The following is a 27,814-nucleotide window of genomic DNA, read 5'->3' as shown; positions in this document are numbered from 1 at the left end:
TGTTCTGCTAATACCGGTGCCTTTAAATTGATTTTATCATAAAATATATTTTCTGTCGGGTATTATAAACATCACAGTGTACAGATTGTTCACTTTATGTGTAAATGTGGAGATTGTGAGCTAAATTCTTCTTACTTCCCTCTCTGTCTGTTGCAAACACATTGTTTAAAATGAGACAATTATTAGCTAGTTTTTGAATAGATATCGATTGACATTGTCTTTGAAAGGACATTTGGCTAAAGTGAAGTACATGAAATTTACACTGAGAAACTGGAACATGACGTAGACGAACAGAATGAGCAGCACTAATTCTATTTACAGCACATTCATTGCGAAAGCAGGAGTTTCTTCCTGAGTATTATTGATGTAGTAAACACTAGTAGCTCATGTACAACTGCAGTTTGTCACAGGTCAGGTGTTTGGGAGTATTCCTATAGTAAAATACAGGCGTTATGTGTCAAAGGAATTATTTTTGGATTCTTGACTTTCCTCTGAAACATTTCCTAGCAAAACCACTGATGTAATAAGAAAACCCTAGAAGTTCTGTGTTGTACTTTGAGTTTATAGTAAATAACTTTTCTTTCTTAAATCGGCTCAGCTATGATGGCCTCCTCTACCTGCCCTTATGTTCTTTAAAGTTTACTCCAAACTGAACTGCTGCCAGGAACAGGGACACACTTCCTGTCCTGAATTGTCTCAAAGATCCAGTTTCCACAAGAACCAATGCTAGAATTAGAAAAGCAAAACAGAAAATATTATAGTTTAAGAAGATTTGCTCTACTGTCATAGAAAAGCTACATTTTATTCTATTTTAAATATAATACATTTTTTTCTTTTTTTTAATTGTAGGAATAAAATGGTCCTTTATGTATGAAATTATCTTTCTTTTTTGTGAGCAGGCAAGAAAATGATGTGTGTGAGAGAGGAGGAGGGAGGAAGATGAGGTAAATGGGAGGAGATGTCAGCTTCCTCAGTGAAGGTATAAATTTCAAGAGTTTCACTGTGTAATGAAAGAAGGAACATATTTCATCGCACAGTTCATTCAGCAGGAAAAGAAAGCAACTGTAAGTACATGCATTTATATTTTTACTTTACCATTTCTAATATATATTAGAGCAAATAAATTTTCTTAGACGACATTGTTATAAGGTTAAATCGTATTTAATATTTCTACTTATAAGATAAAGTTTAGAATAATACTGTGTTCTATCAGTTTTTAAACAAAACAACCAGAATCACTTTCCTTTTACTACATCATCTGAAATGATTAATGCAGGTTTAGAGTTTTAGTTCAACAGAAGCCAGTTAAGAATAAGTATAAGAATTTGCTACAATATGACAATTTCTATGCTATGTTAAACAGATTTGTAACATTTTTATTATACAATGTTTAGTTTCTGTGAAAGTACTTGTGGAGAAAACGCGATGTACATTCATTATTTCTGATGCAGGTGCAGATGAACTCAGTATCTTTTAGAAAAGGAGACTCCCACACACTTTTCCTCCATTCAGGACTGAAGCAGTAACTAGTCAGTAATAAGTCCAATGAGATTTCCCCTTAACATCATAAACCGGTATCGGTGCAGCTCAGAGAGGCCTTAGGGCTGCTAAATTCCTTTTCCATTTTAAAATTGATGATAATCTAAAAGGTGTTTGTAGTCATGAACCCACAGAGAAATATTACCCTATTCTTAAGTTCACTTGATCTTTTTAGCCTCTTTCAGCTTAGGGTTTTGATTTTTATACTCGTTTTCTGCAACCGTTAACATAATTGCCATCACAACTTTCTGAATTGTCTGTAATACTAGGCTTTCTCCCTAAGTAAGAAAAGAAAGACTAAGATTCATCCAATACTGTCAAACTTTAAAGAGTATCAGTAGGCTCTTTTCACTGTTTTCTTCTCCTATGGAACCACAGGACTCATTAAGTTTTGCAGATGGGTCAGTTCATGTCCAAACGTAATGATTTGGCACCAGGGGTTTTCCCACATGTCCACTTCTCAACCAATGGGGAAGGACCTCCCATGTACTCTTCACACCAGTTTGACTCCGACAGGTTACAACAAGATGGTAACCTGCAGATCCCTCCGACCATTGTCATCTCAGACGAGGATTCAAGGTTCTTGCTAACATCCACTTTACAAGTCATTTTTTTTCTCACTCTGTAATTTGGGGCTCAATTTCTTCATCTGATGCAACTATGTAACTCAAGTGAGATCAGCAAGTATTTATAATTGAAAAATTAATGAAAGGTTTTCCTGTCACATCAGTAGCTACTAGCAGCATCTAGTGGCCGTTAAAAGAACTACAGCTTACCACAGTTACAAGTTAGCATCTGCATTGACTACAGTATTTACTGTTGTTTAAAATGTAATTTTTGCTTTTCTAGCGGTGTGTCAGAACGCCGGGGCTCGAGGATGGAGCTCCGTAGACCTTCCTTCTACAGCACGATAGATTTGGTACCACAGCTGGAGCATTATGTCAGTACGTTGCCACGGCAACAGGCCAGGAGCAGACCTTCTCTGGAGGCTCTCCGCAGGGCATTCGAGGTACATTTTCTGGAAAAAGTCTGGAAACATCTCACAGATCCTGCATCTTTTATGTTAGCAACTTGTTTCTTTTAAGTTGTTATAAATATGGAGTTTATTATTACTGGATAAAGCTACATTATTGAACAACTATATCTATCTATCTACCAGAATTATTTCCATTAATGTGACTTTATCATCTTTTACGCTTTTTAAAATTTGATTTAAGGATGAACTGCATTCACCAATTATCCTTCTGTGAAAACTGTTTTTCTTAGTAAATATCTCAAAAATACATGAGCTGCTCTCTTACTTTATTCAAGCAAAAGGATGCTATTTGTTCCCTAACGTTTTGGGAAACTGTGATTACAATCTGTATATATTAAGTAAAAATCAATTTTGACAGTTTACAGTTTTCTATTGATTTTACCATCTTGTTCCATCTATTTCCTGTATGTTTCTCAGGAAGTGGAGGCAGGAGTGGAGGCAACAAATCCCACCTCAGACTCAGGAATAAGCAGCCTGCCGGCCACAGACAGTGACAATGGAGAGTCTCCAGATCCTCCAGGGAAAGGTCCTGTTCGGTTTGGTTGGATAACTGGAGTCATGGTGAGCAAAGCCTCAGTTTACTGCACATACAGTTTGCAGAACATGTAGTGAAGCATCAAGCATGAGTTATTCCAGCGTCACTGAGCTACTTTGCCTGGTCACAGGTCCGGTGCATGCTGAATATTTGGGGGGTCATCCTGTTCCTCCGCCTGTCATGGATCACGTCTCAGGCAGGCATTTGTGAGTCATCAATCATTTATTCATTCATTCTTTCATTCATTCATTCTTTTATGTAATTCTAACACTCCCCAGCTCTGCTTCTGTCCTCTTATCTACAGTTTTTATTGATTTACTTTGTTGCTTCTTGAGAATAGTGTGTACACTTCGCTGGTAGAGAGCTATCTTTGGTACAGAGTAGAAGCTGAAATGTTGCAAAGGGAAAAGATCCCTACCTGAAAAAAGAGTTTGGGAAGGTTTCACAAGAAAATCTAAGTATGAGACAAAAGAAGTCGGGATATTATTAAATATTAACAACTGAAGTCCCACTTTATTATACCAAACAGTGGTTATAACATCAGGAAATGATAATTTGGGTGTTTAGAGTAAAATATTTTCCCTGCACGTACATCACTTTTGCTTTAAGTGATCTCCTGAAAATACAGTACTTTAAAATAAAGTAACTTTATGGAATTTGTAATTTTTTATTGTTCATTTCTCTATTCTTAAACATATTTACGAATCTAATGTTAAAATGTAAAAAAAAAAAAAAACCTGTGAACTGCAACTGTATGTAACGATAATAATTAATACCTTTATATTTCTTCTGTCAGTGCTGACCTGGGTTATTATCCTCATGTCTGTGATGGTGACCTCAGTAACTGCTCTCTCCATCTCTGCCATCGCCACCAATGGGAGGGTCACTTCAGGTTAGTCTGAATTTCGAGTATTCCTCAAAAACATCTCATGTAAAACAAAAAACCTAAATATCACTATACTAGCTATATGAAGACTCTTTTTAAATATAAACTTTCTACTCAAGTCAAACACAGTAAAATTTTTTAGCTGTGTGGGTTTTTTTTTTAAATCTTATTTATCTTAAAGTTTGGTTCTGTGTGTAAACTAACTTTCAGGAGGAGCATATTTCATGATCTCTCGCTCTCTGGGTCCTGAAATCGGAGGTCCCATTGGGATGGTGTTTTCCTTCGCCAATGCTTTGGCTTGTGCACTCAACACTGTTGGCTTTGCAGAGGTGGTTCGTGATCTGCTACAGGTACTTTAATCCTTTCCCAAAAATATGCTCTGTGATTTTTACCTTACATTAATTATTTTAAATAAATAAAATCTTTCTTCTGAAGATGCCTCATCATGTTGTGCAAAGTAAATTGCATACTAGTAGTCATTATACATGTGCGTTAATAATGTGGTTGATAATGCAGGAATTTGGTGTCATCATGGTTGATTCAATCAACGATGTCCGTATTGTGGGTGTGATCACTGTGACCGTTCTGCTGCTCATCTCTCTGGCTGGGATGGAGTGGGAGTCCAAGGTGAGCATATCCTGAGACATTTCGTCTGATCTGCTGGAGTTGAGTCACACATCTCCTGGTCTTTTTACTAATTTGGACTTTTCCATCATATCTGTCCTTTTTTTCCCCCACTCTTTCCCTCTCTGTGTATTTGTCTGTCTCTCAGACCCAGATTTTGTTCTTTATAGTTATCATAGTCTCCTTTTCCAACTACTTGGTGGGCACATTCCTCCCTCCCAGTCCAGAGAAAAAAGCCCAGGGCATCTTTGGATACCGCAGTAAGTTTAGGCCTTTCAAGACAATCTAAGAATTATTATATTGATTTATTTTTCTTTTTAATTCTTTTAATTTTTTTAAACACACATTTATGTGTAATGTTCCATTAGAATATTAAATTACAATGCAAAAATCAGGACAGAAGTAGATTAGAAAAATGTCATTTTCACCTGAAATGTTCTGTCACTTTTTTCGGGCCGCCCCAATGCTTTTTATCCCCATTCTCTGGTTCAACTGAACTCTGCAACTTGATGCACGTTGAATGAACTCTTAGAGCCCGACAAACACGCTTTGCATCCTGTCTTCTTAGTCGAATTACTCTTGAAGTGTAGAAAATATAAAATTACACCTCTTGGCTTGGTCTTTCCAAAGGTGTTGGTTGTCTGTGTGACAAACTGTCAGAGATAAAGTCTTGAATTTACATCAAACTTAATCATAGTTACAACCTGAAAACAGGTCTGTATCTACACTCACACATTGCTCTTGTTTGAATTGCACATGAACTAGTCATTAATACATAGATGTTTTAATATCTAATCATGTTACTATCTATGCAATGTAATAACTGCATAGATGTTAGTGTAGCATTTTCTAATATTAATCTAATATTTAAGACTGCAAACATTGTATCAATTAATGTGTATGGGTAGTAACATGTATGATTAACCCTAATACCGACCACAGTAAGAGCTTGAAAGTAAAGGTAGTAAAATGAAATTGAAATAACAGAGGTATGAAAGGGTAAAAGGGGAGTACAGCAATGTGTAATTGCATGACAGCAACAGTTTTTGTCAAACTGCCGCAGTAAAGTACTAGTAGCAACATGTGGAACAGAAAAAATAATATAACTAACCATCACCCAGACTGAGTGATTTATTTATTTTGTGTGTGAAAACTGCTTAACTTGTATCTTCTGCAGGTGAGATCTTCTTAGCAAACCTTAAACCAGACTGGAGAGGACCTGAAGGCAACTTTTTCCAGATGTTTGCCATTTTCTTCCCCTCTGCCATCGGCATCCTGTCTGGAGCCAACATCTCTGGAGACCTCAAAGTATGACGAGAATAAAGGATGTGAAGTACTTCGAACAAAACGACTACTAACAAGAACTACATGAAGTCTGACTTGTGTTTATTTCCTGTTGCAGGACCCTGCTTCTGCAATCCCTAAAGGCACCCTCACGGCCATTTTTTGCACTGCAGTCAGCTATTTAGTGATATCTGCAACAGTTGGTAAGTCACTCATTTACATGCTTTTGTTTTGTATTGATTTGTACCAGATATGACTAGTTAATCATCTAAACGGAATTATGAGGGGGAAATATTATTGGCAGTGTAGTCAGTGTAGTGCATGAGTGTGAAGGTTGGTCAGAGGTCTTCAGTCTTACACAACTTTCAAGCCTAAGTAGCACAACCTGAGAAACTAAAACAAATAAGGTGTTGGTGTGTCCTTTTTCTGTACCCTGATATGTTCATAATCTTCGCATTTTTCCAGCTTCATGTGTAGTGAGGGATGCCTCTGGAAATATAAGTGACATTCTGACTGGAAATGGCACTGACGGCTGTGTTGGACTGGCATGTAACCTGGGCTGGAACTTCACTGAGTGTATCCAGTCACAGTCCTGTGGATATGGTCTGGCCAACAATTTAAAGGTACCAGTCAGTTCAGGAGTATTATTTATTTTTTGTAAAGTAAGTTAGTTTCTTCAAAAGTCCCATATTATGTTTCTTTTCAGCAAATTCATCAAAGTCTCACATGTCCTTACAGTGTGTTTTTCAGTTTTTCACCTCAAAATACTGCAAAGATGGTTCACCGTGGCTGTATAACTGCTATTTTCAGTGCTGTTTGCTCTAAAGGCCAATGTGTTGCTGCTGTTCCCACTTCCCTTCAGGAAGAAAACTCTCTGTGTCTGTGATTGACAGCTGCACACATTTTGAGCTGGACAACTGTTGGTTAGTTAGGTGTTACATGGGACCTGGATCGAATTCTTACTGGCTTGTAATGCTGGAAGTTCAAGTATTTGTGGAGGATCTCTTAGTTTCTAATGATCACAAAACACAATGAAAATGGATTTTCACCATATGGGGCAACTGTAGTGCATAGAGTAAAAAGAAAAAGTATGTGATTTGGACCGCAGCCTCAGAAGCTTCAGGCCACTTTTCCCATTCTTTACTGTGAATATTCCTACCAGGTACTGGGCCAAGTTTCTGGTTTCTACTACCTCATCACTGCTGGTGTGTTTGCAGCCAGCTTATCATCTGCTCTTGGATTTCTCGTCTCCGCCCCCAAAGTCTTTCAGGTGAGAAGCCCCAAACACACTCTGCTGCTTAGCTGACTAATCCATTTCTAAACTCTGTTTTCATTAACTATAAACACTGGCTTGATGGATTTTACCCGTCCAGTACAGAAAGCTATTCACACTCAGATTACCCTCTGTGTTTTGAAGTGTTAAAATATCAGTATTGCCAATTTAATGCTTTTAAAACAAAATGAATACTGTTGAGCTTTAGCCTTCTATAGTGACCTTAGAAAGGAAGTTTTAAGGATTTACTATGATATGGAAGTACTAAACTCCTTTTAAAGTAGGAATGCACTGCATTTTTTGAAAGCTTTTTCTGGCCCATTTGAACAGTTGTGTATTCCTTTTGAAAACTGCCCCAGTGACAGAAAAGTGTTAAATTTACTAACAGACACCCATCAACCACATCATTCAAACTACAGATAGGTAATGTGAATAACACTGATTACCTTGTTACAATGGCACCCAAAATTTGAAGCAGCAAGTGAACAGCCAGAAGTTCAGATTCCTGTGTGGTGTTTTAGGGACGACCAGTGAACTGGCAGCAGCACACCATCGAAATGCTATTGTGCAACAAATTGAAAAATGGAATGCTTGATGCTCTCTGTGGTGAAAATCTGAACACAATGTATTACAGTTTACTGCATTTGGGTCAGTGTGGCCTCTAACACCGTCAGCATGGTACTGGCAGACTGAAAAATATCTATGAAGCACTGATGTTTCACATGTGGGGCCAAACAAGTATCATCTCCCACATTTCTGACATCTTTGTTGAAATTCCAGTGACTGCTTAGATCGGTCACGTATACCAAGCAAGAATTCGTGTAAATGTAGTAAAGTGTAACATGATGAGCATTTTTTGTTTTAGCAACTTATGTCTTTTCTGTCAGTGTCTGTGCAGAGACAAAATATACCCGTACATCGGATTCTTTGCAAAGGGTTATGGGAAAAATGATGAGCCATTGCGAGCCTATTTGCTCTGTTACATCATTGCTGTGGCCTTCATTCTTATCGGTGGGTGTGATCTGAATTCATGAGTTATTTAATCAAATATTTGTTTTTATGTGCTATGCTCGCTACAAAATTGTATTTTTACTCTCACAGATATTTAAAGAAAAAAAACATTTGAAAAGTTTTTCATGAGTTTGTCATTTCCTCATCAGGATTTGAATTTCTTTCTCTTGTGTCGTTCCAGCTGAGCTGAACACAATTGCAGCTTTGATCTCCAACTTCTTCCTGTGTTCCTACAGCCTTATAAACTTCAGCTGCTTTCATGCTTCAATCACCAACTCCCCTGGTGAGTTACTGACACTCTACACTCAAGACTAGACGCGTGTCTTCAAACCGTCTGCTACCATCACTTGTCTGTTTACGCGGTTTGACGGTTTACAGAGACATTGTAGTCATAGTTGAATGAAACGAACACCGACTGTGGGAACAGACAGTAGAGCTAAAGGCTGTTTAGCCTCATTAAGGGCAAGTGCTTGCTGTGGGAGGAACGTACAACATGCACACACTTTTGTTCATACCACAAGAAGTCCACACTAGTATGCTCAGAGTAACATTGCTCCTAATACTCATCACTGAAAGTCCCGTAGAGCAGTTTTCCAGGATATAGCCTCTACTTAGAGACCACAGTATAGCAATTTGTGAGTTGTTATTCCTGTGGTGTTTGTCGAGCACAGAGGATGAATATGGGATGTGATATCTGGAGAATTTAGAACTTGAAGATGGAAGGAATGACAAAATCAAGCATTTTCCAAAGCCAGTTACAGTTTAAATGGAACTCTGAGTAACATTTTAAAGCTGTAACATGTACGTTTCTCAATTTATATAATCTGAAAAGTTCATCATATCTTAAATCTTCACTAATTTTGGGCTGCAAGGTCAAAATGCACGTCACACAAACCCTTGCAGACGTGGATGCAGGACGGATGAACTGACCCTAAAAGATTATGCAGGCCTCCAATAAAACACAAAACTTCCACCTTTTGCCTTGTAGACACAAAGATCAGACAATAGATTCCTATACATTAATGATATCCTTCCTTTCATAAATCTTTTCTGTACTGTAAATATAGTTTAAGCTTTCCTCATGTCACAGATCTACAGTGTATATAATTACCTGTCTATCAAAAGCTTAAATAATTGCTAAATGTGTTTGAAAACAGCTATGGAGGTTGTATATCTTCTTCAGGGTTTGTGTGTTTTGGGGGCTTTTTATGCCTTTGTTATTCTATGCTGACAGGGGTATCTATTGTTGCATTTCTTCAAATTTGGCACAAGTGTTTTACACCGATTAGATTTTTTTTTTTTTTGGTCAGAAGTCACTGTGAGCTCATGTCTGTCCCATTGTTGAGTATGATATATCAGGAACACCGAGTGGGAATTTGATTACATGTGACACAAATGTCCATTTGGACTGAACAGAATTTGGTGGAGGTCAGTGAGACTTCACAAAACATGTTTTAGGCTCATATCACATCTCACAAAGTAATTGTGCAGTACCTCTTAAAGCTCCCTGAGCAACACCAGTACCTGTATTTCAGTCTTGTGAACAAAAGACCAGTTAAAAGCCCTTTAGCTGCCACACTGAAGGGAGTTGTGATCACATGAAATAAAAAGTTCTACTATTTTGTTTGTTTCTTCTCGTCATTGCCTCTTTCTTCAAGGTTGGAGGCCATCATTTCACTACTACAGTAAATGGACAGCTCTGTTTGGAGCAGTGATCTCTGTCGTTCTAATGTTCCTGTTCACCTGGTGGGCCGCTCTCACCACCTTCTGTATCATCTTCTTTCTGTTTGGATACGTCAACTACAACAAGCCAAGTGAGTCGAAAGCCAACAAACAGAAGCTGGAATCAACTGATTAGACTAACAAACCGTAAATCACCTCACTTTTTTAAATCCACAGAGGTAAACTGGGGTTCATCAGTCCAGGCAGGTACATATAACATGGCTTTGTCGTACTCTGTCTCTCTGTCTGGTGTGGAGGATCACGTCAAGAATTTTAGGCAAGTGACTTAATATCTTATTACCCTGAAATCAAATGCCACCTGATAGTCTATAAGTATCTATACTTACATGTGATTGCTTGTCTAATCAGTTTTTATCTGGAATTTCTGTTAATTTTGCCAGAATATACATGATATTTAATTAAATATTGCTGTATTTGCAGTATATTGAGGTGACAGCACTGATGGCGACAGTAACTGCTGACTTTTGTTCTTGTCTACTTTCAGACCACAGTGTCTCGTCCTGACTGGACCCCCAAACCAGAGACCTGCACTGGTGGACTTTGTTGGCTCCTTCACAAAGCATATAAGCCTCATGATCTGTGGAGACATTATCACTGTAAATCATTCAGTCAATAATTTATCAAACTCTTCAGCCTGGACATTCTTACAGTGTCTTTTCATCAGACATGTTTGACTAGTCGCTTAAAATGCCTTCAGCTTGCTTTCATTTCTGTCTCTATCTCCTTGTGATGTAAAGACATTATTAAATTACCAACTCTTCTAGGAACAGGACAGGCAGACTCGGCCGCAGGACGCTACAGGCTGGTTGGTTAAGTGGATGAACAAAAGGAAGGTGCGCTCGTTTTATACTCCTTTCACAGCTGACAGTCTCAGACTTGGAGCTCGAAACTTGCTGCAGGTACATCTAATGGATGAGAAATTGTGTGTTTAACCCATAACTAATTACACATTTTTTAAACACAAAGTTTCACTAGCTATTTATCTGGATTCAGACTGAGAAGTTATATTATCTCATCCTCATATCTGTGGCTAATGACAAATAGTTTGTTTTTATATTTTTCATCTTTTTTTAAGGCTTCTGGTCTTGGCAAACTGAAGCCCAACACTCTGGTCCTGGGCTTCAAGGCCAACTGGAAGGAAAGTTCTCCTGAAAGCATTGAAGACTATATCAACACCATATAGTAAGCTGAACGTTACTAATGATGAATGTTAGAGAGGAAAGACACGTGTGTTGCCGTTTTTCTGGTTGAAATTACTGTAATATGAGTAAAAAACTGTAACAAATTAAAGCTAGATTTTTTATGTAAGTAGACATTCTGATGATCTACAGTAAGTACTGTCTTAAAATGACTGTAATGCTGCCTTAGAGAAAGACTTTGTGGCAAATGCAATGTTGCCAAAACTGGAAGGACACTTTCTGCACATGCTCTACCTCACCAACAAATTTTTATGGTAGTTTTTGTGTAATTCCGCTAACAGATTAATGTCACTCACCTATACAGGTCCGTGCATCATAGTTACAGCTGTAAAACTCAAATTAACTAAATAAGTATTATAGAAGAACTAAGTAGCATTTTTGTGAAGCATTCCCTATGAAACTCACATCTGAACCTAATGCTCTTCTCTTATTGTTCTCCAGCGACACCTTTGACTCCAACTACTGTTTGTGTATCTTAAGGATGATGGATGGACTGGACATCTCTGATCAGTTTGATTTTGAAGGTTTGATACCTATATTTACTAGAACTTTCTCTGTGCACTTTCCCATAACATGGCATATTGATATAACACCAAAGAAATCTGCAGTTGAGAACGTACTGTTTGTTCTATAGTAAACCATGGCTTTGAACCTGATGAACCTGTTGAAAATGGCAGCCAACAGTCTCCTGAGAGGGAATCAGGTGAGAACTTAACTGTCCAAGCTCACATGCATTAGATCACTGCACTGACTCACTTTAGTAATACAAATCTTTTCACAATCCACATTTACAAAGTGCTTCCTGTGACAGCAAAATAAAATGGACACAAAATCATTGCAATTTTAGAAAGGGGGGAAACAAGCACAATGTGGCTTTAAATGTTTTATATATATATATATATATATATATATATATATATATATATATATATATATTACTGAATCTATTGAATAAAAGACAGTTAAAGGAAAATTAAAAGTCAAACAAAATCATGAAAGGCCCTCCAATGAAAGTATTTTTTAAGAAGGGCTAAAGCAGGAATAATGCGGTTAAAATTTTATCTCTGTAGTGGATCATAAAAACTTGTAAATCTTGTTAAACTGACTTGATTCTAACTTCAAGTTAAATACAATGGGAAACATGTTTAAGCAGAAAAATGTTCTGCTTAAACATTTAAGCAGAGTTTGTGCTGAATTAGATCCAACATTACATCACTGTGTTGCTTGCAACCACCAGGTCTATTGTTTTGTTGTATTAGCATATTTTAGAGTGTGTTATTGCTTTCTCATATACAGTCGCCTCCTCTTGTTTGTAGCTGATGACGTCTCTGATAAAGGCGACAATGATCAGATCAAGACGGTGTTTCAGAATGACCAGGGGAAAAAGACCATCGACGTCTACTGGATAGCAGATGATGGAGGTGAGTCTAAAGAGGAGATTCGATCTGACAAAACAACAGCAACATATTAATGTAAACCTTCTGAAAAGTGATCACCATCAAATGTATCTAAAGGAATGAGGATGAGGAACATCTATATTTTTTAAGACTTTAAAAACGGTCTGCTTAGAGCAAAGAGTTGGCCTCTTTTTATTTGCCGTCTTTCTCTTGTTTTCTCTTGCAAGGTTTGACTTTGCTGGTTCCTTACCTGCTCACCAGGAGGAAGCGCTGGCGCAGCTGTAAGGTCCGAGTTTTCATCGTGGGAGATGAGCAGAACATGGAGGAAGGCCGTGATGAGTAGGTTTCTCTGTTTTACCTGTGTGACAGAAGTTGTGTTTTTACTGCCAACAGCCTAGTTTTACAAACTTAGAAAAATCTATGTTTTCATGAATTGTCTGATGTTGGAGAATCTAAAGGTTTGCAGGCAGAGGTTCTTCTACTGAGCATAAGATAGCTTCCTTTCCTGCTGCATAAAAACCTAAGCAATGAGATTTTAGTCATTCCTATATACCTTTCAGTACTTTGCATGGTTTCCAAAATCAATCAATAATGCACCTGTTTTGAAATCATCATTAAAACTCAGACTGGCATACAGTTAAGGTGCTGGGAAATGAAGAAGAAAAGTAGCTAGGTGGGAAAAGTGCAAATGTCCGTTAACAATACACAACTCCACATGTTTGGTGTTCAGCACCTACAATTTTACAGTGGACAGTTTACATTTATACGGTGCAATAAAAAGCAGTGGGAGCAGTGTATCTCTGCACAATAACACTACTTTAAAGGCTGTGACAGCTACATTTAAATCAGGTTTTCCTTTTTTAAAAATGCAGCCTCTAACTCTTTGATCACAGCATTGATGCAATTGCTTCTATTTTTTGAAATAGTAAATTACTTGAATTAATTTATGTAGATTTCTGGAAAGGTGTGGACACTTTCAGACACTTCTCTGTTGTTGTAACGTCTTGCATGATCATCTATGAAAACTCATTGTTTCTTCTCAGGATGATGGCTCTGCTGAAAAGGTTCCGTCTGGATTTTAATGACGTTATAGTCATGACAGACAGTGAGAAGCGTCCTCAAGCCAAGAAGTATGTCAGGAAAACCTTTCCCTGATGGATGGATGCTTTATTCATCCACATTTCCTTCATCTTGCTGTAGATTGTCAATTATAATGGACAGAATTTATTTTCTAGGGTTAATGTTTGATCTCAATACATGACAAATTTAGTAAAGTTGATATTTTTATATGTTCTGAACTAATATTTTTATTGTATTTTTTAATCATGTCAGTAGATAATTTTCTTTGTCCTTCACATAAAAGTGACTTGTGTCCTGCTGTTCTTGTTGCTTTGCAGCCTGAGTAGGTTTGTGGACAGTGTCGCCCCCTTCAGGCTCTATGATGAACAGCAGGAAGGCGTCTCAGTTCAGGGAGTGAGGCAAAGTGCACCATGGAAAATATCTGACAAGGAGTTTGAGGCCTTTAAGCTTAAGGTGTGTGTGTTACTACGTCATTCATTTCCAGCAAGTTCTGCAACATGCTGTTCATTCTGATGTTTCTGTGTCTGAAGTCTTTGTTTCCTTCCTTTACAGTCTGAGAGAAAAGTGAGGCTGAATGAAATCATTCGGAGGAACTCACAACACACTGCTCTGGTGCTTGTGTGAGTATTATTATTATTATTTCAGTTTTGATAGTTTAATCAGAGTATCATATTTGTTGCAAATTCATTTAGAACAGGCCAGTCAGAGATTTTTGAACCTTTTTTAAGCCATTTTAAAGATTCATCTTTTTTGTTATTGGGCAAAATCATTAAAAAAAACAACCCCATCGCTCCTCTTTCTTCTACTTTTGTCCTCATATTCCCACCTTCTGTCTTAAGATTAAGTCCATTTTACTTTAACCTGCTTATTTTAAACTTTTGTGAAGGTTACATTTATGGTTAATATTTTTATTTTAGAAACAATTTAATTTTGTATTTGAGCATTTTTAAGTGCTACACTAACATCTAATTAATAAGGGTAATAAGCACATGTCATTAGTGCAGTGTGTGTTGGTTCTAATACATTTAGTGTTTACTATGTGATCATTTTATTATATCAGCATCCACTTATGCTTCTTCATGCTTCAGGTCATGAGGGTGGATTGTTTTGTCTACAGGAAGAAATTACAGGTTTTGTGGTCATTTAAGACACTAAATTTGGTAAATTTTTTTTTTCAGTTTTGAGGTATTGAGGTCAATTTTTAAAAACTACATGCAAGCTTAACGTAATAATAATGTAAAGAAGGAGCTGTTGTATTCACACTACTGTCTATTAAGTCATTGTGTGGTTAGCCTAGAAAGTTTGTTTATTTAGTGAAATGATCATAAGTTACTATAATTGTTGCTCATTTTGTACATAGACTTGAATATTGTTTTGCATTGCTAGACTAAAATCAGGTTTTGATATTGTTCTCTCCAAATTTAGTTTAAAATTTTTGAATATATGTAGATATAATACAGGTGAACCAGACCCTTCTCCTAATATCAGGAAGAGTACATTTTTTAATGTCCACAGTGTTATTGCAAACCACAGCATGCACACACTTGACTTGTACACTGGCAGTGTTTGTTCTTGTTGTGCTGTTTTGCTCTATTCACCTAAATCAAATTATTTTTCTTTCCCAGGAGCCTTCCTGTTCCACACAGCGACTGCCCCAGTGCTCTGTACATGGCCTGGCTGGACGCTCTGACCTGTGGCCTCCACTGTCCTGCAGTACTGATCCGAGGAAACCAGCAGAACGTTCTAACGTTTTACTGCCAGTAAAACCTGCCTGAGAGGAAGGGAGGATGGAGCTCTGATAGGAATTGAGATTTTAAGATGCTAAAAAAAATGTAATGCGCTAGAATTACTATGGAAAACCCAGGCAAACCAAATAAGTGATAAACAAAGATGATATTTGAATAATAAACAGATGTGACAAATGTTCAGAGCTTTGGTAAGCAGAATTCTCATTTATATTTAGTTCAAATCTGGTGACTTTAAAGGTCTGAACACAAATCATATGTTTTATTTACTGTATCGTTTAATACACACTTGTGGAAGCTTCTGACTTTATTATGCTTCAGTTTTTTTTTTAATTTGTCACAAATGTATGTATATACCCTGGAAATATTTATATTTCACCATTCAGCTAAGGTGGGGAAACAAAATGTTGAACAAAAAAGTATGAAAAGTACATGAAAATCAAAAATGATTCAGCAAAATTCATATGTCAAAAATCACTTTTTTGTAAATTTTATTGTGTGTGTATATAATATATTTATAATCCTTGTTAGACTGGATGTATAGTTGATGGACTGATTTATTGACCATCTCTTTGGTAGCACTAAGACAGTTGTTTCCAATATTTCCAAATCAAGTGCACTTAAGTTTAGTATAGGCAAGTAATGGCTTAATGTCCATTTCATTTGAATAATTTGAGTTTTCGGCTATGTATTATGCATCTTAGTCACATCCCCCCCCCCCCCCCTTTTTTTTTTTCAAACACAAAATGCAGAAATGATGGTAATAGCAGTTAAGTCAGATTATTGCTGAATACGTTCTGGACACAGAATTTTGTGTAGTAGATATAAAATGTAGTGGCCATATTTTGTAACTTTCCTCCTGACTTCATTAACATGCTCTGCTTATACATGCATGTTTTGTTGCTTAATACTGTGATTGTTTTTATCATATTAAATTATACAACAAGTCTTCTGAAGTAAGATGAGTTATTAATCCTGACAGATTTTAAACCTCAGTGTGTCATTTATTTCTTGATTGATGTTAATGTGAGTGTACAGGTAGGAAGGAGGAAGTGAAGTTTCCGAGTGTCTGTGACGCACTGAGGGCACACAGGAGCACTTTGGCACAAGACGCCCAACCAGACGCATCTGACAGGTGTCTCTGTTGTTAAATCTATATATGTGATTATTAAATTGGTGAAGTTTTCAGCATGGGAGACGGTTACCAGTATCCTGTGTTCTTCGAATGTGCCAATCCGAGCGCAGAGCAAAGGAAGAAGATAGAAAGCCATTTCCAAATTCGACGCAAATCAGGCGGAGGAGAGTGCAGCTGCGTGATTGAGGTGGATGATAAAGTTTGCAGCGTCTCTTTTAAAGAGCAAGGAGGTAAGAAAGTATAAACATTAATGTGTTTAACTCAGTTCTATTTGATGTGGAAAATTATGTGGAAGATTAAATGCCCTGTGCCAGTGAAAGTGAAAGTATGCAGTGGAAACGCCTAGATGTGTTTTTCAATCTCATTTTGTTTGTATTTTGTTTGTTTATAGTGGAAGAAACTAAACTCTGTCCAAGCATCTTTTTTTTTAAATGTCTAAACTTGTTAGAACCTGCTGGATGAGTTGTCAGCTCTCAATTTGGAAACTGTTTAGTTTCACTTTCACTCTCATGGTGCAACAATAGTGCTGCCAGCTGGATGGATTGACTACTGAAGTAAAAAATAAAATACTGCATTACAATATATAAGGATTTATTTTAACTGAAATACTTAATAAAAAAATTAGTTTACCATAATTTATGGGGAAAAATGATGCGTGAAGAAACCAATTCATTTTTGAATTGTCCTTGCTTTGTTAAATTACAAATAAGCCCTTATATAACAAGAGAGTCACAGAAAGAGTTAACTTTCATGTTGACAAGTCAAAAATTAAAAACAAAATGAAGAAGTGAGACTCAAGCTGTATATAATGTCAAAATCAAAAATGAATATTTTTACAAATACTAATTTGTTCCTCTACAAAATTTGGCCTTCAATTTACACTATTTCACTGTATTTAAATCAACCAAAACATATTTAACAAATATTTGCCATGACAGAATTTTTAGAATTATGTGCTCATTGCAAGCCCAATATGAGACCTTCACATGACTTAGTCTGTTAAACCTACAATCAGAACCTCCAAATATTTAATAATGATGCAAGTATTGATTAAAAAGAAATGCAGCACTTCATCACAGCTCCCTTTGTTTTCTATATGTAAAAGTATGAATTCTACAAAAACTGTTTCAACCTCATCCTCATGTAAATAGTCTTCTTAAAAAAATCTTTGGTGTGTGTAATGTTCTCTGTGTTTTTTTGCAATGTGTGTTTCTAATTAATTAACCACACCTGACGTGTACGTCAGCGGGGTTACTGCATTCGCTTTGGTATCTGGCTGGCTGAGTAAGTGTGTGTATGTCCGTTCATGGACGTGGTTCTGCCATCTACTGAGGGCTCGTTTGGTTGTACTGCCTTTGTGCGTTTTTCCTCCTTGGAGCTGCTGTAACAGTGAACTTTCCCCACTGGGATCAATAAAAGTTTATCTTTTCTTCTCTACACAATAACTAGCTGTCAGATAAATGTAGTGGAGGTAGAGGAGCTATGTTTCCCTCTGAACTGCCATGGAAAAGAAATAAAAAGGAGCATGAACAGCAAAATGTGTGGGTAAAAAGATTCCAAGGCTGTTTTTCATTCCAGCTGATCACATGATTGCATTGTTAATGTCACCTGAAGTGATGAAGGTGTGTCAGTTAGCACTGACACGGTATCTTTTAAGGATGCATTCCATATGCATGTAGTCAGGAAAGAATTGGGGATTTTATTCTGTCTAAAAAGGCACAGAGACAAGAAGTTGTATGGACCCTAATAAGTATCCCCTTTTCCTTTTCAGCTCAGCAAAGGGTCCTGCAAAAATGTGAACATGTGGTGCAGTGTACAGACGGTCCTCTGGTTCTGAGGGTCCGAGGCCCCAGCTCCCCTCACATCACTGCCTCCAATCTGGCTTCTTCATCACAGGTTAGTGTGGAGAATCTGATATAATAATGTATGTTTACTCTACTAGTATCAGTTATATTTTAAAATGTAAATGAAACTTTATTTATTGATAGTAAAAATACACGAGTCAGCCACAACATTAAAACCAAACGGATGATTCATCATTTTTGTCCTTTTCCTCATATTTGTACGTCTTGCACTCTAGACTGAAGATCAGTATTAAAATGATTTAAAAAAGTTGTCGTCTACTAAAAATACTGTCTTTCCAGCAGAAGAAACAGGACTCCTCTCCTGCCTTAAATGTGCCAACAAGTGATGAAGAATATGAGCGACAGCTTGACAGTTGCGTCCTTCGTTACCTGAAGGAATGTCCAAAGGTTGAGAAAGAACTGCAAGAAAAACTCACCTCTGTGGCCTGCTCTGCTCAGCTTTACCCAGAGGAAGATAGGGTTTTAGTCAGGAGGTCAGCTCAGCCTGGTGATGTAGATGAAGATAGTGACTGGAAAGCTGAAGTAGACAAAATACTCGATGATTACATGTGCCACTATGAGGCGGACTCTCGCAATGTTAAAGTTTTGCTTCAGTCTTGCAGCCTTGGTCAGACCACAGATGAGGTGAAAGTGTACAGCGAGGTTGGGATGGCTGTTGTTGTCGGGAAACGTTCTCAGGTGAAGGCCAAGTTAGCAAATATAGAGGATTCTAAACGTAAACACAGAGGATCGAGTGTCAGTGAGGAGCAAACCACTGTTCGTCGACTAGGTGAGTCAAAACTCCGCCTCCTATGGAAAGAGATTGAGCGCAGTTTGGGACAAAATTTGCCAGAAGTGAAGGTCACGCAGGGAGAGCCAGGTCAGCTGGTTCTGAAAGGTTCTGTGCCAGAAGTCATTAAAGCTGGAGAGCTGATATCTGAAGAGGAGAATTTGGTGTTAGAGAGAACAATTTCCGACAAGAGCCCACACTTTTTGGCTTTCCTCAGGAAGGTTTACGGAGGTCCAGGGATGCTCTGTGAATATTTAGAGGTTGGTAATGAGGTAGAAGTCGAGTTGCGAGACACGGAGCTCAATTTCTTCGCTTTTTCTGTTGCTAAACTGGATTACACAGAGAAAAAATTGCAAGAAAAATTCAAGGATGTCAAATTTTATGTTCCTAACTGCTCTGTTTTGCCACCCGAGCTGCGGGAAATGCTTAGGTCCAAGACAAATGAGATGAACCAAGGACAGTGTAAGGCTCAGGTTGTGTTTGGCTCAGACAGCACGGTATTCTTGCTAGGCCATGCCACGCAAGTTGAAGAGCTGAGCGATACTATCACACAGTTTATTTTAGACCAAGTAAGCGTAGAAGGGCAAGTCATTCTTCCCTTCCCAGATTTGGTACCGCTCTTACCAGAATTGCTTCAGCTGCATAAGTTTGATTATTCAGGGGTTACTCTCCATCCTCTAACATCTTCCTCTGGGCCCAGGGTGGCATTGGAAGGTCCAGCAAACAAAGTGACTGATGTCAGGAATAGGCTGGGACCACTTCTGGACTCCCTTGTTCAGCGCAGAGTCATCATTGATCTTCCAGGGGCAATCAGGTATTTTGAAAGCTCATCCGGAAGAGACAGCATCGTAAGTGTTGCTCAGTCTAAGAAGTGTCTCGTGTGGCTCGAGGAACAGCCTCACGCTAGTAGACAGAATTCAGGATTTGGAAAATATAGCCTTCAGGACGGACTCCAGGTGCTGGTGTGTGAAGGGGACATCACCAAAATAAATGTTGATGCCCTGGTGAACGCTGCCAACGAGAATCTGGAACACCATGGAGGCGTCGCTGCTGCACTTAGCAAAGCAGGTGGTCCTGAAGTGCAAAAGGAGAGCAAAGTCATAGTAAAGCAGACTGGGAAAATACAGACAGGTAATGTTGTAGTGACCACTGGGGGCAACCTTAAATGTAAGAAACTTCTGCACGCTGTTGGGCCTGTAGGTGGAAAAGCAGGTGGGAAAGAAAGAGAGTTACTGGAACAAACTGTCCAGAAGGCTCTGAATTTATCAGAAATGATGGAGTTCCAGTCCATAGCTATTCCTTGCATCAGCTCAGGTGTGTTTGGCGTTCCTGTCACTGTGTGCTGTGAGGCTATTGTAACTGCTGTTAGGAAGTTTGGTAGTCAGGGAGGGAGAAGTCTGAGCAAGATAATCCTGATTGATAAGAGAGCAGAGGTGGTGAGGGCCATGAAGGAAGCATGTGACAGGCTTCTCCAAGGGATGAAGACCGGAAGGAGCACCGGACTGGACGTGGAGTTCCAGATGAATGCTGCTGGTCAAGACTCGGCAACAGGAGCCACAGCTGGAGCTCCTGGAGGCAGTGTCCATGTAGAGATCGTTCAGGGAACCATTGAGACCCAGCAGGTGAGAAACTTTAAGATATTAAAGCTGCAATAATATAAATGTTGATACATTGTTCAGGATTTTCCAGATGTTCCTTGGGAATTATTAGGTAGAGATTCTACTCTTTGGCTCAACATGATGATTAGGATCATTTCAGTGCTAAGTGGGATAAAATTTCAACATTGTTTTCCAAGGTGGATGCTCTGGTGTCTCCAATGGTTGGCCATGATCCTCTGTCTACCCGTGTTGGCAACGCTTTGTCTGACATGGTTGGACCCCAGTTGACTGCTAAGTTTCATAAGGAAGCGGGAGGAGCAACACTGCCCAGTGAAACAGTCCTGGTTGAGAGTTTGCCTGTCCTTAAATCTAAAGCAGTCTTCTTCCTCAACCAAGTCTGCTGGGATGACAACCCACATGGAACTGCAGTCCAGGTGAAGTAGTGCTTACATGGAGTAGACGACTGCATGTTTGTCTTATCTCGGTGTATTAAAACTTTCAACAACCATCTTTGAATCTTCCAGGCACTGAGACGGGGAATCCAAAAAATTCTGGCTTCCTGTGCCATTAGAGGTTTTAGTTCGGTTGCTTTTCCTGTGCTTGGGACCGGTGCTGCCCTGCGTTTTCCTCACAGCGTGGCAGCCAGAGTTCTTCTGGAGGAGGTTGGCGTATTTGAACAGAACCGAATCAAAACCTCACCTCTCCTGGTCCGCATTGTTACTCACCCCACAGACAAAGAATCTGGCAAGGTAAAGGAAATGTGTCAAGGCTAAAAAACTTGTTGGTCATGCCCTTTTTAATGTATATGTTTTACACCACAAACCGTCTACTTTTCGTCGAACAGGCTTTCAAGTCTGCACAGAAAAAGGTGCAACACAGAGGATTTACAAGTGGTGCTAACCCAAGTCAAGGTTTGTCTGGATTGTTGTTGCTTTTTCATTTTCAGTCTAAGCAAGACTTTGATAAATTGCTTCTTTCTAAAATAACTTTATTAAATCTTTAAAGGTCCCATATGGTGAATATCCATTTCATTGTGTTTTGTGTCATAGAAACTTGGAAAATTATCGTTTACAAAGAAACTCAGGAGGGATAGAAAATTCTGGTCCCACATGTTCATTCACAGCTGTGTCAACTGCCGCTTTTGTTCCACAATGCCAATCACTGACACAGAGAGTCTTTTTCCTGAAGGGGGTGGAGACAGCAGTAGCTCAGCTGCATTTATATCGACAAACACCGAAACAGCCCATTTAGAAAACTGTTAAAGCTAGGGATTACACAGTCAAGCTAAAATAGGCCGGTTTTGCTGTGTTTTGAGCTGAAAAATCGAAAGACGCATTCTAGGGACATGTGAGACTTTCATTAAGTTAATAAGAAGCACCATATGGGAACTTGGGCTGCAATAATCACCTGAGACCACTAGGAGGCAGAGAAACGTCACAAAAGCCTAAACATTCTCGTTACAACTTCTGTGTCAGCACAATATTTGCTGCTTTTGGTTCAGACAGACAGAACAAAATTGGTATTATTTTGGAGTCTTGTAATTTCAGTCCTTTTCACTCTGCTTTGGTCTTGATCAATCCTGAAAAATAGCTGGGTGTTATCTTGTTAGAGTTCTGGTATTTCTGCTAAGATACTTACAAATTCGGTCATTTAGTGCACAGAGAGTGTGCGCTGAAAATCAGCTGTGAGGTTTAGTCATACAATAAGAGTGCTTGTCTAAAACCAAGACACGGAAACTGAAAAAACATTTGCTTTTATTCCGTTTTCTGTTTCTTTGATTGTATCAGCAGCCTTTTACATGGAGCCTTTTCATTCAGTTACCATCAAAAATACATTTCACTGCAGATTGAAATGAAAATATCAAACCATAACTGTAAGTTCTTTTTTTATTTCTATGACTTTAGAATCCTTTTACAGCCATGGTTCCATTATTAATGAAGAGGTCACAGCCATGCTTGGTGGAGTCAAGCTTCAGATGATCTGTGGTGACATCATAAAAGGAGGCACTGATGTCATTGTCAACACAACGGATTTCTCTAACAACCAGTCTGGTATGATTTGATTGATTTGTTTTTTTTAAATACATATACAGGACTGCAGAAGCTTTATCTTTATTTTGTTTGTACAGTATATTACCAGAGCTTTGATCTTATCTGTTTATTAACTCCGCAGGTGTCTCCAAAGCCATTCTGAGTGCAGCAGGACCCGCTGTCCAAGCAGAGTTAGCCCAAAGTAAGCCCTAGGAGTGGACTGAAAATTACTGAGAATACTTGGAAGAGGTTTAAAAGAGTGTCTCTATTACAGAAAAGTCTGTGATTGGGAACGTGGAGTTAATATATTCACTAAACATCTGATGCACAAATCCAATATGGTTTTGTTTTTTTCATAATGTGTGCTCTTCGATGTATATATTTTTTAAATCTAGAAGGCACTCCGGCAGACTTGATGTGTACCACAGGACCAGGGTTGCTTGGTTGCAAGGAAATCATCCATGCTAGCTTTAAGTGTGATACGCAAAGGATTCGCAAGACCTGCAAAAAGATACTCAAGCAGTGTGAGAACAAAGGCTATCACTCAGTGGCCTTTCCAGCCGTCAATACTGGTTTGTGATGTGTGCCTGCTGTCACTGTGCATGTGTGTGTTTATGAAGAATTGTTTGTACTTCTGCAATTTTTTTATGCTATAATCACATGAAATGTAGAAAAAGCAGACCTAGTTAAGCTCATTCAAAAGAGCAACACACGACCAGGTAAAGGTCGAAATGGGCAGAATGTGTATCTGTAAATGGAATCTTTGGTGATATTTGCATGTGGATTCACAAGAGTTGTCTTTACGTCCCATCAGGAGCGGCTGGTATGGATGCTGATAAAGCCTGTAGAGCCATGCTGGATGGGATGTCCTCAGCTATTCAGGACTTGAAGCCAAGTTCTCTCTCACTTATCCGCATTGTCATCCTGCAACTGCCAGTCTTCCAGGCTTTCAGGTTAGAAATTCATCTTTTTTCATCCAGCAACCAACAACAGAAGGAACAATTGTAGTTTTAGCTTAGAGTTCATTTTCTTCTGCAGTCAGATTGTTTGTTTTTAACAACCTGTTTTGTGGTATGTTTTTGCAGGTCAGAGCTGCAAAGTTGCTTTGGACAAGACGCTCCAGGCCGTGAGAAACTAATAGGCATGTTTTAATTTGGAAATGTTCAACAATAATAAGCTTTTTCTATGCAAAAATGAAGAGAATAAGACACAATATTGAAAATAACTGATTAGCTTGAGATTTTAATACATATTTTAATTATACAAGTGCTTGAAATGCTAATTGAGTAATAAGCATTCTTTGGTGTGTGGTTGATGTGTGATTTAAAACAAAACCGAAGGTGTTGTGTGATGCTGCCACTTCAACAAACTGATGAAGCCAGCAATGTTACAGATCCCATGTCTGAAAGGGAGGGTTTACAGGACATAGCTTCAGTGATGGAAAATTCATTGTTTCTGCTGATATTTGGTCATGAATCAAATTACTGAACAAAATGAACCTTTTTCCTAGTGATGGCTCTTAGACAAACATCGGAGGTTTTCCAAATTAACTGGAATTTCTCCTCTAAGTACCTTGTATATCTGTAGAAACACTGTCAGGTGTTTATTCAGTAGTTTATTGTGCTCTGAGCCATGAATACCAACCTCATGGTGTCATGAGAGGAGATGTCATTAAGCTTTATCCTTGAGGAACCACAAATCAATATCCAAAATTTCACCACAAGACATTGAATAGTTTTTTCTCATTTTCTAGAAAAAGCGAAGCGAAAGCTCAAGAAGTTTCAAAACAAGTGCACCAGACCCTTTGCACCTTCAGCACTGCGCAGTGAAGCCCTCAGCTTTTCAAAGCCCCAGCCAGCAGTGATAAATGTCATCAGCTGTGGCCCAGAGATCACCAACATCATCAAAAGAGATTTGGAGGAGATCCTGCAGAAGCAACTGGTAGCGAGAGAGGTACAAGTGCAGCATTTGTCCAGGCTTGATGCCATGGAGCTGGACGCAGTGCAGGCCAAAGTCAAAGTGTTAGGACTGAGCCTGGAACCCAGGAGCTCTGAAGTAGTGAATGATAGCAGAGCTGGAAATGCAGTTAGATCTCCAGCTGGGAGTCAGTCAGGACAAGATGTCTACATGCTGAAGGGCCTAAATGAAGACGTTTTGAGTGTAATTGACCTTATAAACGGAGTAATCCAAAAAGTGCTTTTTGAAGACCTCCAAGAGAAGGAAGAAGCGATGCTGGCTCTCAATGTCCAGTGGTCAATGACGGATGCAAATGGAGACTGGCAGGAGCTGAACCTCCATGAGAACTATGTGTTGGAGGAAGCTCACATTAAGCAACAAGTGTTTGTTGAAATTGTGACACCAGACGGCATGAAGGTGAAAGTAAACCTGAGGACACAAGAAGCCACCGACTGTCTGACAGGTGTCACATACAAAGTGAAAAGGAGCCAGTCTGACACAGGTATGTCATGTCATGTTTTGCTGGCAATCTTATGAATGTGTTTCCAAAATCTCAATATTAATTCTTGTGGCTTCTGCTTCAGCCTTGTGGCTGCCGGAACACTGGGACCCTATGCAGCAGGAAATTTTTAAAAAGGTTGAGCTGCAGCCCAACTCACCCGAGTATCAGGATGTTGCTCAGGGTTTCCTCAAAACGGCGAAATACAGCATCATAAAAGTGACTTTGTTGCACATTTTCACACATTTCAAGCCTATAGAAACCCACAGTACAGAATATAACTGATTGTTTTCTGAACTCAGATTGAGCGTGTGCAGAACCTCTACCTGTGGCATTCCTATACTGTGTGTAGGCAGCGTATCCTTACCAAGAACGGTGAAGCAGAGCTCGGTGAGAAGTTTCTCTACCATGGCACATCAGCAGAGTCTTGCAACTGCATTGAGAGGGACAGATTTGACAGGAGTTTTGCAGGAGCACATGGTAAGGTGTTTGTTCTGTGTCCTTACATAAAAGCCCCAATGCTTCTATGATCCTATAAAATCCTCATGTAAAATATTTGAACTTCTTATGTGATTCTATCATAGCTACCGTGTACGGTAAGGGAGTTTACTTTGCGGTGAACGCAAACTATTCTGCCGGGGGGTATTCTCCACCAGACTCATCAGGCCTGAAGCGGCTGTACGTGGCTCGTGTCCTGACCGGCCGTTACACAGTTGGTAATTCCTCCATGAAGGCCACCCCTCCTCGAGGATCAGACCCCACCGACTGCTTTGACAGTTTGGTGAACAACCAACAGCAGCCCTCCATGTTCGTGATCTTCCACGATGACCAGGCCTACCCAGAATACCTCATCACCTTCAGCTGAGGAAGCCTGATGCTGCACAGTAGGGGTCACAAGGATCCTTTTACGTCCTACACGCACACTGATCCCTTTTGAATTGGCCTTAACATTCTGCTTTGAGTTAATGCTACAATTGTTTTTCTTGATTAAATTTGACTGGGGTTCATTTGTCTGCAACGGAGATGCCCTTTATAGTAGGGCCGTATAACTGTTGAATATTCATTTTGATGAACATGATCATCTGGAAATGCTGCTGGATATAAAAAGGACTTTCTAGGGAGAGAGTGAGATGTTACGACTCCACTTTTTTTTTCTAAAATGAGGAGCTGGTTCCTCCAAACAGATCCTCATCTGTTGTTTGGAAGTATTTGGGATTTAGAAAAAGATGTCTAATACAACTAACTTTACGGTTAGAGCCCATTTACCTCACTGAATCCCCGTCCTTGACCACCAAAATGAAATTTTCAGATATCCATAACGGTAGAGCTTTACAGTGTGTTACTATATTATGCAACCTAAAATGGAACCAGTGCTGCTTGATGTTGTTTCTGCGATGTGTACATGCAATGTAGTCTACCATGATGCTTAATACAAATGAAGATGTTTCTCCTACTCCAGAGATACAAGAGAAATCTGTCTCATAGAACATAATTTACTCCTATTTAAGGGTTTTTGATCACTCAGTTTTTGTTAAATCTTTTTGTAGTGTTTTGTGCATGTAGGCTGTCCATCATGATTTTGACTCTCTGCACTTAAATGTGTTGTTTAAAAACCCATAAAAAATAATAGAACCCTAATAGAAAACAGTACATTACATCATGGGTATTTGTGACATTCTAGACCCTGATTTCGCTCTTTTCTGTTATTTTTTTCTTGGTCCCTCACCTTTCTCCAGGGTTCTCTGTGCACAGCTGTTTCCATGTGAGCCATTTAGGGAACCTTTCTAAATCTTCATGTCTGTTACAGTGAAGTGAGGAGTTTTGAGTGCAGTTTTATTCATGTTTGCCTCTAGGTCATGCATTGAATTCAGCAGTATCTTGCTCCACACGAGACAACACGGCTAATTTGTTTGACCGTATTTAATGAACTCTGCAGATGCACTCACCTACAAAACATTGTGTATGTTTGGACATGTAAAACTGCAGTATAAAAATAGAAATATTTTACTTCCAAAATTCAAGTACAATTGCAATAGATTAAGATTTAAAATGTTGATCAAAATGAATGTGATTATCATTTTGACCTTAACTGCTTTAGAGTATGACAAGAACCACTAGAGGTGTGAAACAGTGTCATCTCAGCTGTGTAGCACGTGTTGGAATATGACATTTATGAAGGATAAAGCTTGCCTCAGAAACACTCCTTGACATTACACTTTTATTTGGAAGACCTGTTTTTTTCTGACTTGCAAAGATATTGTAATGAAAATAAAAGTATCCTTCATTGTCTAAATGTTAAGTTGATGTAATGTGAGTCTGTTCCAGTTTTGTGCAATACCTTTGAGTAAATACTGCTCTCTGTGGGTTACTATCACTTCCTTCTTTCTAGCTTATTGATTAATAACAACTAACTTTTCAGCCATTAAATTATCTGACTTTGAAATGAGTGCACAAATGTTAACACTGCATTCAAAAGCAGAATTTGCCTGAGTATGTTTTTCTCAACATTAACCAGCTGGTTATTAGTTTCTCAAAAGTGCTCACACTTGGGCTAGTGAAAATCTTTTTATTTTTTATCCCTATGCTTAAGTGAAAAGATTTTTTTTAACA

The 27,814-nt window shown here is 38.7% G+C and overlaps 2 protein-coding genes across 2 annotated transcripts; both read left to right on the top strand.

The window, feature by feature from the left end:
- Window positions 1–1,936: 1,936 nt before the first annotated feature.
- Window positions 1,937–15,754, top strand: LOC110970548 (solute carrier family 12 member 3-like). The gene is made up of 27 exons (XM_051944046.1): window positions 1,937–2,118; window positions 2,389–2,566; window positions 3,002–3,136; window positions 3,241–3,316; window positions 3,907–4,002; window positions 4,207–4,346; window positions 4,513–4,623; window positions 4,769–4,880; window positions 5,798–5,928; window positions 6,023–6,107; window positions 6,370–6,527; window positions 7,067–7,174; window positions 8,065–8,188; window positions 8,370–8,471; window positions 9,847–10,002; window positions 10,088–10,187; window positions 10,416–10,527; window positions 10,696–10,830; window positions 11,007–11,113; window positions 11,572–11,654; window positions 11,765–11,833; window positions 12,447–12,551; window positions 12,755–12,866; window positions 13,571–13,657; window positions 13,925–14,060; window positions 14,160–14,227; window positions 15,233–15,754. The coding sequence occupies exons 1-27, from the start codon at window positions 1,937–1,939 to the stop codon at window positions 15,369–15,371; spliced, it is 3,147 nt and encodes a 1,048-aa protein (XP_051800006.1). The 3' UTR covers window positions 15,372–15,754.
- A 696-nt stretch (window positions 15,755–16,450) lies between these two features.
- Window positions 16,451–27,497, top strand: LOC110971015 (protein mono-ADP-ribosyltransferase PARP14-like). The gene is made up of 15 exons (XM_051944043.1): window positions 16,451–16,717; window positions 18,259–18,383; window positions 18,632–20,743; window positions 20,917–21,153; window positions 21,244–21,468; window positions 21,564–21,630; window positions 22,624–22,770; window positions 22,892–22,951; window positions 23,145–23,321; window positions 23,564–23,702; window positions 23,835–23,890; window positions 24,503–25,207; window positions 25,290–25,423; window positions 25,507–25,684; window positions 25,789–27,497. The coding sequence occupies exons 1-15, from the start codon at window positions 16,543–16,545 to the stop codon at window positions 26,067–26,069; spliced, it is 4,818 nt and encodes a 1,605-aa protein (XP_051800003.1). The 5' UTR covers window positions 16,451–16,542; the 3' UTR covers window positions 26,070–27,497.
- Window positions 27,498–27,814: the final 317 nt, after the last annotated feature.

The sequence above is a fragment of the Acanthochromis polyacanthus genome, chromosome 23 (genome assembly GCF_021347895.1).
Source record: "Acanthochromis polyacanthus isolate Apoly-LR-REF ecotype Palm Island chromosome 23, KAUST_Apoly_ChrSc, whole genome shotgun sequence".
NCBI lineage: Eukaryota > Metazoa > Chordata > Actinopteri > Pomacentridae > Acanthochromis > Acanthochromis polyacanthus.
The sequence above is the reverse complement of the archived record's forward strand: the minus strand, read 5'-3'. Positions and strand labels throughout refer to the sequence as shown.